The 12,397-nt window shown below is 35.5% G+C and overlaps 1 protein-coding gene across 4 annotated transcripts in view; it reads left to right on the forward strand.

The window, feature by feature from the left end:
• The first annotated feature begins 210 nt into the window (after nucleotides 1–210).
• LOC127976780 (bcl-2-modifying factor) overlaps nucleotides 211–12,397 on the forward strand; it is a 56,096-nt gene continuing 43,909 nt past the window's right edge. For 2 of the 4 annotated variants that reach the window (XM_052581449.1, XM_052581447.1), the window contains exons 1-3: nucleotides 211–364; nucleotides 3,693–3,868; nucleotides 6,094–6,257. In XM_052581449.1, coding sequence (XP_052437409.1) covers nucleotides 3,709–3,868; nucleotides 6,094–6,257 — 324 coding nt within the window. In that variant the 5' untranslated portion in view covers nucleotides 211–364; nucleotides 3,693–3,708. Of the gene's footprint in view, nucleotides 365–3,692; nucleotides 3,869–6,093; nucleotides 6,258–10,855; nucleotides 11,853–12,397 lie in introns of those variants that run through there. The other 2 variants (XM_052581446.1, XM_052581448.1) reach the window with 2 other exon arrangements.

Raw genomic sequence — 12,397 nt, forward strand, 5'->3', positions numbered from 1 at the left:
ACAATGTTGTGTGTAAAACAATTATGTCATTATAACCTCTTCGTTAAAATGCGCCTGTCTCGCCTGTCTAGAGTGTGTGTGTGTGTGTGTGTGTGTGTGTGTGTGTGTGTGTGTGTGTGTGTGTGTGTGTGTGTGTGTGTGTGTGTGTGTGTGTGTGTGAAAGAGAGAGCGAGAGAGAAAAAGAGAGTGACGTCAGTGCGGGGGCGGGGCCTCGCCGTTGGAAAACGAGAGCGCGCTCGACGCAGACAGAATGAAGTGCGCAGAAGAGGGACGCGCAGCGAGCGAGTAGCTGCTGATTCTGCTCTTCACGCGATTGCTTTTACTTAAACATTTCTACTGAGCTGGAACAGAGACAAAGACAAAGGTAAGTCGCGTTTAGTCACCATGTAGTTCGTCAAAAGCTGGCAAGGCGAGGGAAACACCTTGGTTTTTGTTGTGCTATTGTTAGCCCGAGTAAATGCGGTTTTGTGTTCTGTTGTTGAATGTGTTTATGTAGACACTCGTGTTTATCGAGAATATTTACTGTGATTTATCATATAAAGTGTATGTATTATTGAAACAAAGCTTAATTTAGCTATAAAATATAATAAAATCAGTGAAGCTGTTGTTGTGCAAACCGGTACTTTGGCGGTGTTTCAAATCCTAGTGAGCTGCCTTCATAGACAGCATCGTGTTTAGCTCACTAAAGTCTAGGAGCTTCTTACTTTAAACACACAGCCTTCGCGGAACAAAACTGCTGCTGTCTAGTGAGACACACACTAGGATTTGAGACACAGCCCTGTGATTCTCACATCTCAGATCTGATTTAGTCTAAAGTGCTGCACACAAGTGTCATGAGTACTTTATTATGCCTGTCAGTGTGTTTTAGTGGTATTCCATGTCTAATGTCTGACTAACAGACTTGATGATAAGATAACAGTTTCATGATGACATAATGGTGCTGTTGAACTACTGTAATGTCATTAAGATATGGAGATGAGAAGTTTAATAACTAGAGAGCAGTAAATGTGGAGAACTGAGTGTCTAAACACTGATTATAGTCTCTCTTTTTCTATTATTGAAGTTTAGTTTGTTTTCATCATGATGTTATGCAGTTATTGAATCAGGACAGTTTATAGCCAAGCTGTGCTGGATAGTGTGGGCGTGTTTTTAGTGTGTGTGTGTGTGTGTGTGTGTGTGTGTGTTTCCTCACTGGGTCAGTAGTGCTACAGAAGCTCTCTAAGAGACGTCAGTCTGACTACTAAACCACTCACCACTGCTGCTGTTACAGGACTTGAAGTCGAAGTTTACTGGCAAAGATTGATTGCTCTTATGAAAATGTGTCTTAAATGCACCATACAGTACACTACAGAGAAAACACAGCTTGCAAAACAATAGTAGCATCCATCTGGTTAATCCTGCATTGAAGACACTCAATAACTAAAAGTGCTATAATGGTATTTTGTTACTATTTTCCATATATTACATTTTTATGTGACTATGTATTAATTTATTCATGCATGCATTTATTGTTACTTTTATGCATGCTTTTATTGTTACTTTTACGCATGCATTTATTGTTACTTTAATGCATGCATTTATTGTTAGTTTTATGCATGCATTTATTGTTACTTTTATACATGCATTTATTGTTACTTGCATTTATTCAAGCTTTTATGCACGCATGTACTTGTTTTATGCATGCATTGGATAATTGGTATATTTATACCATGGTGTTTACATTATAAAAAATTAGAAAGCATTTATAAGTTATAGCTTTTAATCGAGTCCAGAAGTGTACTGTGGATTGTATTAGTGGCTGTAGATGTGAAACGGGTTTATTGTTGAGAGGCTCTTGTGGGTTAGTTTTGGTAAGGTTGTTGAAGCAGTTTTTCTGAAGAGGTCAGATGGAGTTGGGTTAGTAGGGCCGTGGTGATTCTGCACATGAATGGATTGTCGTCCGTGTGTGTGTCTGCAGCGGTAGAGGGAGCTGTGTGTTGCTTTGCTTTTTGCTGTGTCATTTTTACACTCATTGAGGAAATCAGATGCCATAGTTTGTGGTGAGTGACACGTGTTTCTGAACTTTTACACACACATGCGACACAGGACGTTCACACGCACCTCTGAGCGCCACACTTCTGATGGAGGAGATACTGTACGGCCTGAGAAAATGCTACATGAAGGGTTTATTAGAAACTTTTTTTAAAGCTTTACAGGAAGAGTTTGCACTAAGGTGACCCGGGTTGGTAGAAATAAACAGGAAATATGTTTGCATGAACTTTGAAGCCTCTTTTTAGGCCCGTTTCTCTCTCTTTTTTTTGTGCATTTATAATGTTTAAAATGATAATTGATGCAGAGTTATCAAAGTGAGGTGAAACATAAGTGTTTATAATAATCCAGTGATCTGCGGCTTGGTGTATTTCCAGTGTCCCACCCTAAAGTGGCTTTAACAGTGAATAAACACTCATCAAGAGCTCCTGACTCTCAGAACTGAGCCCAGAGCTTCACCACACAACATGGAAAGTGTAGGCGCGACGCTTTCTGTCTCTGCCTCGCCAAACCAGGTTAAATATAGCAAAGCAGTCGTCTAACCGCAGCCGAGCGCGAGGTTTCATCGCTGCTATTTATATAAATCAGTTCAGCCAGTGACCACGAGAGACACTAATCTGGAGTCTAATTATCCTGCTGTTAACGGGCCGTAAACGAGAGGCTGGCTGGGCCCAAACACCCCGTTATTACTCTGAGATCTCGGTTGTGTGAGTACTTGTGAGTTTGAGTGTGTACGAGCAAGTCTTCACACATCTTTAGTGGTTTACTGAAGGAGTTTTGAGGCTCTTAACCACGGGTTTATTTCAGATTGTACGTTGGACATCGAGTGTTGACAGACAAGAGTCCTACAGTTTATTTCTATCACCGAGAACTACATAAGTACATAATCGTCTGTGTTTAACGTCTTACAGGTTTTAACATAAAAAAAAAAAAAAGAGTAGATTATCAACTGGGTGAAAAGGTTGACCTTTTTTTTTTTTTTGCATTAACAATAAAACCTATTTTAGGAACATTTTATTTATTTATTCCCATTTTATTTATAATATATAAATTTCCCCTGAAAATAATGCAAAAACAAATCCAGGAATTCAAAAGTTAAATAAGCATAAATGTATAAATGTATGAATTTTTTTAAAAAAAACTAAATAATGTATAAATGCATTTTTAAATTATTAAAATTAATATTTATACGAGTGATATATAATGCATTAATGAATATAATATTAAATGTAAATAATTTCAAATAAAAAATGTAAATATATATAAAAAAAATGTTTCAATTGTAATTATCAATCTATTTATTGTTTACATATTTTATTGTGAAATTGTTTTATATTTAAAATTTACTGTACATTTTTTGTAGTTGCAAATTAACATTTTAAATTGTATTTATGTATAAAAAAATTTTTTATATAAATTATATCATTTTTTATCATTTTCATTTTATGTTCCTTATATATATATATATATATATATATATTTAATATTTATTTATATTTTTTATTATAATTACACATTTATAAATGTAAATTTGTGTGTATTTATGTATAAAAGTTTTTTTATGTATTTAGTATATATTGGTCACTAGTACAGTTTGTAGAGTCCGTGTTGTTGTTGTTGTTGTTGTTGTTTGTGTAACGTGTTTGCTCTGCTCTTGTGTCCAGGTGAGGAGCTCGGCTGATGGATGAGGATGAGGATGATCTGCACAGGAAGGGTCTTCATCACTGGCCTTCCTCTCACGTCCAGATAAAGCCGAGCGAGACCGCAGGGAGACCCCCTGCATCACCCAGCGTAATGCTGCCCTGCCCAGTGCATGTGGAGCACAGACGCTTTCTCTACGGTAAGCCGTGTGTGTGTGTGTGTGTGTCTGTGTGTGTGTGTTCCTGACCTCAGCGGCTTCAGGACCTGTGTGTGTAACCAGTCACTTTGCAATGCAAACCACACCTGCGTTCACATGCTCTCACACACAGCATCTCTTGTTTGATCAGATGAAGAATCAGTGCTGTATGACGCTTGCAACACCTATATATATATATATATATATATATATATATATATATATATATTATACATGTTGAAATAACACTGACTTCTGAAAAAAAATGCCAAAGTGCAATATTGAAATAAATAATATTGGCAATTTTTTTAAATTAATAATTAATACTTTTAATGTTTTGATATACTTTGTTTAATAAAATATATACAAAAATAATCTTAATTTTTATGTGTGTATATATATATATATATATATATATATATATATATATATATATATATATATATATATAAGTTGAAATCACACTGACTTTTGAAAAAAAAAATCAAAGGTGAAAGTGCAATATTAAACACAATTTTTTTATACCTTTAATATTTTTATAAATTGTCACATTGTAATTTATCAATCCCAGAGCATCGATTTAAAGCATTAAAAAGTGTATGGTATATACACAGTAATGTCACTGATCAAACCCAGACGTCAATCATGCAAAACAATCTATTTTTGTAGAGAATGTGTGTCATGTATTTATTTATTTTTTGCATGTGTCGAAACTTCAGAAAGCGCTTTGTTAAAGTTCCCAGACGCTGCAGCTTCCTGTTTGACTTCTGTGCACATCGACGTCACGACTTCATGACTCATGGCTCTCAGACCGCAGAGGCCTTTTCTCTCTCCGCTGGTTATTTTTACACGTCTCTGGTTCTCTATTGCTTGTGCCAAATCATAGCGGACGTCTTTGAGGGAGGTTGAAAGGTACACGATGAAAACACAGCCGAGCTTGAGCGTCTGCTTTCTTTGAGCTGCTGTGATGATCTAGAGATGCACAGCTTTATATGAGCCAAACGGACTGAACTCTTCATCAGGGAAGTGTTGTTGGCAGTTATGAGTTCATTATCAGCGCTGATGTAGCGTGAATCTGCTGTGTGATGTTGAGATGCTGTTTCTGGAGTCTGTTCAGAGTCAGTCGTTGGCTTCCTGAAGAGTCAAACACTGCCAGCAATGCACCAAAAAACTAAATAAAGATATTTAATAATCAAGTACACAATCCGATTTATTTAATGAACAACACTGAAAAAACAATGCAAAAAAAAAAGTGCAATTTAGGATTAAAAAATATATATTTTGCAGACTAAAATTAAATGTACGGTTTAAAAAATAGTTGTAAATAATTGTTTTTTTTTGTTGCTACATTTATTTTTTACAAATTACTAAAGTCCGTTTTTTTTTTTTTTTTTTTTTTTTTTTGTTACATGACTTCTTTTATACATTATTTTTTTTTTTTTTTTTTTTTTATTAAAGGTAAATTGTGTCACACAGACGAATACAAAACAACACCTCACATGACACTAAAATAATGTAATAAACTTTAATTTAACAACATTAATGTACATAACTGATAAAAAAAACTGTGAGCTGTCACACACAGAATTCTGGGAATGTCATATATAGGGAATGGGAATTTTATATATAAAAAAAACTTACTTATATATAATATACATAGACACACACACACACGCGTACATATATATATATATATATATATATTTATTTGTGTGTGTGTGTGTGTGTGTGTGTGTGTTATATATTTCCACTTTAAATTGGAAAAGTAATTTTAGTTTTTATGGTTTATTAATTTTTTTTATTATTTAATGGTATTTTACTGTAAAAGTATGTGAAATGTCCCTTTAGAGCTATTACAGTTTTGCACCAAATATAGTAAGTGAATTTACTGTTAATCATTTCACAGTAACATTTTTACAGTATTTTACTATACAATTTTTTTTTTTTTATTATTTTTTTTTTTTTTTTACCATAATGCAAACATTCAAATTGCACATACATCTTGAATTTTAAGAATCAGTATCGGCCCTCCCCAAAACCATTTTAGCCAAAACCGAAAATTATTTATTTTCATGTTTTGTAAGTGTGTCTGCCGTCTCACTGATCGTGCCTCTTTCATAACATGAGTTATTGTTTGAGCGACTCAGCACGTGTGGATGTCTGCGGCTCTGTTTGGTGTTTGTTCAGTGAATGGCTCAGAGTTAGTGTCATGCTGTTTCTCTGAACAGGTAACGCAGGCCTGCTGCTGCTAGCGTCGCTCGGCCGCTCTCGGCCTCCAGACGTGGTTCTCCAGCAGAACCTGCGCGTGATGGACCCGGCGGAGAGCGTGGAGACCCTCATCGGGCAGAAGCTCCAGCTGATCGGGGATCAGTTCTATCAGGAGCACATGATGGTGAGCTCACACCTGTGAACATGTGTCTGTGCTTCAGCGCTCCTTTACACAAACGTGTTTTCTGTGTGTGGTGTTTGTTTCCTGACTGTGTTCGAGTTGTTTGACCCCAAAGACACGGTAGTGACCCCTCGCTCTCACTTCCCGTTTACTGCACTCTTGACCTCCTCTGTGTGTGTGTGTGTCAGTGTATTCTACTATCACTGAGATGTTATCACGCAAGAATGTTATTCTTATTTAGATTTTATTTATTATATAATAAAATGTTGTATCATTTGTTAAATAATTAAAAATATTTAACCGATTTCTGTTTATGCTATAAAAATATAAAACCGAAACAAATAGAATAGAAAATAATTAATTGGCAAAAAAAATTGTGTGGAGATTTTTAGACATGATGCATCTTTTTTATTTGCTTTTATCTTTATATTTTTTGTCGCTTGTCTTATTTATATGACTGTAAGTATTTTTAATTATTTAACCATTTCATATTTCAATTTGGTTAATTAATAATACCGGTTTGGGTCAGTGTTAGTTTCATATTATTTACATAATATTGTATTTAAAATTGGCTTTGGCTGGATATATAAATATTAGGGCTTGCATAGACTAGTCAAGTGATTGTCTACTTCAACCACTAGTTGGCGCTGTTGAAAACAATCGACTACTCGAGCATGCATTAATGCGTATAAAGAGTTTGCAAGTACGACGTGTAGCGGTTACTTTCTATGAACTTATCTATGTTGCATGTAAAATTAAAATATTTAATGTAAAAATTAGGGGTGTGCCTGAAGCCGAATTCCTAATTCGGGATGGCACTCATAACGGCTTCAAAAACGAATCACAGACAAATATATTCAGAATAATTCTGCCTGAATACTCGGCTGAGGCTGGCACAGTCTGGTGTTTGCTAGATAACCGTTGAGTCAGGGGATCAGTGCAATATTATACACAGACCTCTAAAGTCACGAGTGTAAACTCAATGTAAACTTTACGAATGAAAAGAGCGCAAATCAAACATCATTGCTGTTGCCTCTCTATGCATCTTTCAGAAATCAGAGCTTTGCAAGAGTAATATCACCTATAATAATACATCATACACATTATATTATTTGTAAATGTTTAAAAGGCAATGATTTAAACCTACGATATGATACGAATTAATGGAACAAGCAAAGCGCTCTCACCAATCAAACAGCTGCGCTGCGCGCCTCAGTCTCTCAAAAACCAAACCAGTCCTAGCAGGCTAATAATCAGCTTCGATACAGGTACATTTTCTACTTGTCCTACATGTTTGTATCTTTATCTTTTGCTGTTTTGCACGGCACACACACATTTGTTTAGTGAAGTTCACTATTATCAACATTAAGACTCCCTTAAAGAGTTCTGCGTAATGAAAATGTGCGCATTGAATTGATTCAGTCGTGTTCAGATGATCACTAAACGTTTGTCATGATATCTCTCTGCTTGCATTATAAATGTTATTTTAGAAATTAATAATTATTTTAGTTTAAAACGACATAAAAAGTGATAAAGACAAAAAGATAACGGTCTTATCATTTATTTTTTCACATTTGCATTTAGTTTAACTTGATTTACTAAAATACCTAAAACTAAAAATGAACGAATAAAAACTATTTAAAAAGTTACCAAGTTACCAAGACAACCTTTCTCAATTTCATTCAGTTGAACTTGATGTATTAAAATAAATAAAACTAAAATGGGAATAAAATATATATTGTAATTGATAAAACAGAAATTAATAAATATTACAAAAAAATTCCAAAAGAAAAAAAAAAATGTTCTAAATATTATTAGAAATATAGTAGTGACAAAATATTATTGTAAACTAAAACATACGTTTTTTTAAATAAAAAATGAATAAAAATATTAACATTTCATTTCAGCAAAACTTATCCAAAGCAAATGTAATTAAAAAACAAAAATATAATTAAATAAAAATTAATAAAAACTTAAAATATTATAAAAAATATTATAGTACCACAATATTATAGTTAACTAAAACAAAAGCATTTTAAATAAAAAATGTTATCCAAAGCAAATTTATTTTAAAAAACTAAAATTAAATAAAAATTAATTAGTGCTGTCAATCGATAAAAAAAAAATAACTAATTAATCGCACAATTATTTTAAATTAATCGCGATTAATCGCGATTAATCGCAATTAAAAGACTGAAACTTTTTGGATATGTAAATGTAAAATGTAAATAATTAATGTAAACTCAAGACAAAGAAACTATTTAAATTCAAAATATGATTGTTTATTGGAATTTTTGTTTAACTTGTAACACAGATTTTCTCATGTAAACAACATACCTGCAATAAACCATCAATATCCTCCAAATTAACTGTTGGCTTGAAAGCCATATTTATTACAGAAATAAAAACACAGGCATGTAAGTACCATTTGAATTTCAAAACAATCAATGCCAATAAAAAACAAAAATGATTTCCATGTTGAATTCTAAGTGGACTGCAAAAAAATTCCAAAGTATAGTCATTGCCAGTGCTTTAAGTGGGCCAGTACACACCAGTACTCAGTACCGCCACTTCCAAATATAGCTCTTGAGCGTACCGCCACCTCTCCGTGCGCCCAGAACGTGCTTGTAGCGTACCGGTACGCTCATTTGGACATCTGTTTTAATAGAGGTTTTAATCTTTTACCTGCACTGCCGATTTTCAGAGCGCCCTTCACAATGCAAGCTTCCTAATTCATCCCACCCAGAGCAGAAACTACATTACCCATTCACCCTTAAGTTATACAAGTGAATAGCGCATGTGTCGCTTTTCCCCACTGTTAAGTGTCAACAACTCAACGTGGCCGGAGAAGGTGTGTGAAACTCGTTGTGAGTTATACTAAAGCAAAATCTTGAGTATTTATTGTCTGATAAACATTAAAAACTGTCTGCGGAGGTTGAGTCGTCCTGCAGCCCCCGCTGGCTGCTCATTGGCTGCAGCATCTTTTTTCTAAGTTCTAAACAAATACCGTAGACGGCAAGGCACAAATTTAGATATTCATTTATCTAATTAATCTATAGCCTATGCACAAAGACAATATGATCTTTTTGTCCCCTTTTTGTTTTAAAGCTTGATGAAGAGAGAGAGCGCAAGCTGCTGCAGCTGCGAGGAGGACAGTGATGCACGCGCACAGGGGTGATTGACAGTTCGCGGCACTGTGTACAAAAAATACTCCGCTACACAATTATTTCGTTATTTTCGTTTAAGCTTATTAACGTTAGCGTTACAGAAAGGTCTGATTTACGCACTGTTACAGTCATTGTTTTTTTTTTTAAACAATGACATTTGAGTTCATGATTTTAATGTTGCTGTTTCTTGCGGCAGACTAATTGAAGAGTAATGTTTCTTGTGGCAGACTGAAGAGTAATCCGGCAGAGTTTTATACTGAAACTTTCCGTCTAAAAGTCCTTCCTTGGTCTTATCCATATTTCTTTGCACGTTGAACACACATAGGCCACAACTGGAAATAAAAAAAACTGCAACCGCGTTAATTGCGTTATTTTTTTTTATCGCGTTAAATATTTCAAATTAATCGAATGCGTTAACGCGCTAATTTTGACAGCACTAAAATTAATATAAACTTACCATTTTATTTTTAATAATATTTTATCACAATATTATAGTTAACTAAAACAAAAGCATAACAATTATTTATTTATTTATTTATTTATTATTAATCAGCAAATCTTATCCAAAACAAATTTATTTAAGAGAAAATACAATAAAAATAATTAAAAACCCATACAGACCCATCATGACAATGACAATGTAAAAAAAACAAACAAACAAAAAAACACCAATATTAATAAAACTTTAATTTATCTAAAATATGAAACCAAATACTAATGAAAAGTATTAATATCTGAATGATGGTAGACAGCAGAGTTTACTCTGTGATTTGACAGTGTTTAGCGGTTCACGTCTCGATGCAGTGGTGTGTTGTGAAGCGATCAGCTGTGTTTCCAGTGTTGATGTTGATCAGGAGACGCTCAAGTGCTTGCGATTGTGAGCAGGTAACACACCATTATCTCTTCTTTATTCGGTCTTTCGCTTTATCATGTTGTCTCTCTTCCTCCTTGATTTATTTCTTGTCTCGGTTGTGTAACTTCAGCTTGAGTTCAGCTTTAGTCGGCGCAGCTGTAGACGAGCGTCTGGTTATTTTAGGATTTCATGTTGCTAATTATGTTATTTTCAGGCTGTAAAGCGTCTTTATGTGTTGAATAAGGTACAAAACGGCTCCGTTCCAAACCCTAGTGAGCCTGCTTGCGGTCTAAGGCAATGAAACCTCGTAAGCTGGTGATTTTTAACGTTCAAAACAGATGCAGTCTGTTCACAACAAGACTCACAATTGATTCCAGATTGATATAAACATGCTGCAAAGAAAAACACAAATACTGGGTTATATACTCAATTTTAGCAACTATATATATTTGTTTTTCAGCATCATTTATTACAGTGTGTGTGTATAAATACATACACACACAGTATATATTAAAAAATATTTACATATACGAGAACCGGTTCTTATACAAAACCTCTTGTTGTTGTTTTTTTTTTTAAAGAGCCAGAACCGTGAGCAATTTCTAAGTTTCGTTTCCGAATATGGTTCTGGTGCGACAGGTGACCAAGCGCTGTGAGCAGTGTTCTGGCGATTCGGCATTTCCCATGAAGGATGTCACAAGCTACCTAATAAAACGCAACCCTTCCGCTTTAATTACTGAGAACATTGTGTCCAAAGATACGCGCATTTCATCAGGAAGTGTGTAGTGCCGACAAAAACAATCCGCATCTACCCCATCCAAAAACCATTGATTTAAAAGGTGTTCCCCAGGGCTTTGTCCTCAGCCCGCTCCAGTTCTCCCTGAACACCACAACCGCAAAGCTCTGCAAAACTTCCTGCCAAATTATTGGAGGTGAGCTTCCCTCCCTCCAGGACATCTACCCCAGGAGGTGTATAAGGAAAGCCCAGAGGATCATCAGTGACTCCAGCCACCCGTCCTAAAGACTCCTCATCTCTGCAGCATCCGGTCCAGCACTAGCCGACTGAGGGACAGCTTCCCCCCCTCATGCTATCAGACTGATGAACAGACAGAACTTATACACCCTACAGCATACTCCCAAAATATTATATGCCACACACTGGACTATACATACACACTGTATTTAATACAATAATCCGCCTGTAATTCTGGATACCATCCAATGCTCATCCATGACATTTTCTGTATCCAGTTCATGTGTAACCGGTTGCAAATTAGCATAGTTTATGTATAAACACATCTAAATTATGTAGACTGTGTACATACTGTGTATGAAGTGTAGTGCTAACTGTAAGCATGTCTAATGTGTGTACTGACTATATGTATGTGCATATTGCTCTTTCTCATTTGTTGAAGTCTGTATGGTTATATGTAAACTGTTTCAGCAGTTTCTGGAGAATTTCACTCACCAAGATACATGTGACAATAAAAGTGACTTTACTTGACTATATGTTTATAAACTGAAAATGCTGTTTCACTGAAGTCTTTATTTCAAGTTTTCAGCTCTTTTCGTCGGCTGTCTGTCTGTCTGTCTCTGTGTGTGTGTGTGTCTCTGTGTGTGTGTGTCTCTGTGTGTGTGTGTCCTAACCAGCGTTTCCTCCCTGTTGTCACGAAGATGAAAACACGTCAGTGTCTCAGCGTCTCACGAAGGTGTGTGTTTATGCAGCGCTGTGCAGATATGTGTGTGTTTACCAGAAATGCTCCAGAGTAAAGGGGATGTGTTTTGATAAGACCGGTTTCCTGTGAGACGCTCGTCCGTCGCGCTCTCTCTCTCTCTCTCTCTCTCTCTCTCTCTCTCTCTCTCTCTCTCTCTCTCTCTCTCTCTCTCTCTCTCTGTGTGTGTGTCTCTCTCTCTCTCTCTCTCTCTCTCTCTCTCTCTCTCTCTCTCTCTCTCTCTCTCTGTGTGTCTCTCTCTCTCTCTCTCTCAGAAACACAGCAGCGCCTCGAACAACAATCCTCCAGAGAGCCTCGGGAGCATCACACGCTCTTTATTTTCAAACTACATCAGGTTTTTTTCAATTTGCTGCTGGATTAATTGGACTCTGTCAAAACCTCAGTTCTTCA

This window comes from Carassius gibelio, chromosome B17 (assembly GCF_023724105.1).
Source record: "Carassius gibelio isolate Cgi1373 ecotype wild population from Czech Republic chromosome B17, carGib1.2-hapl.c, whole genome shotgun sequence".
In the NCBI taxonomy this organism is placed as follows: domain Eukaryota; kingdom Metazoa; phylum Chordata; class Actinopteri; order Cypriniformes; family Cyprinidae; genus Carassius; species Carassius gibelio.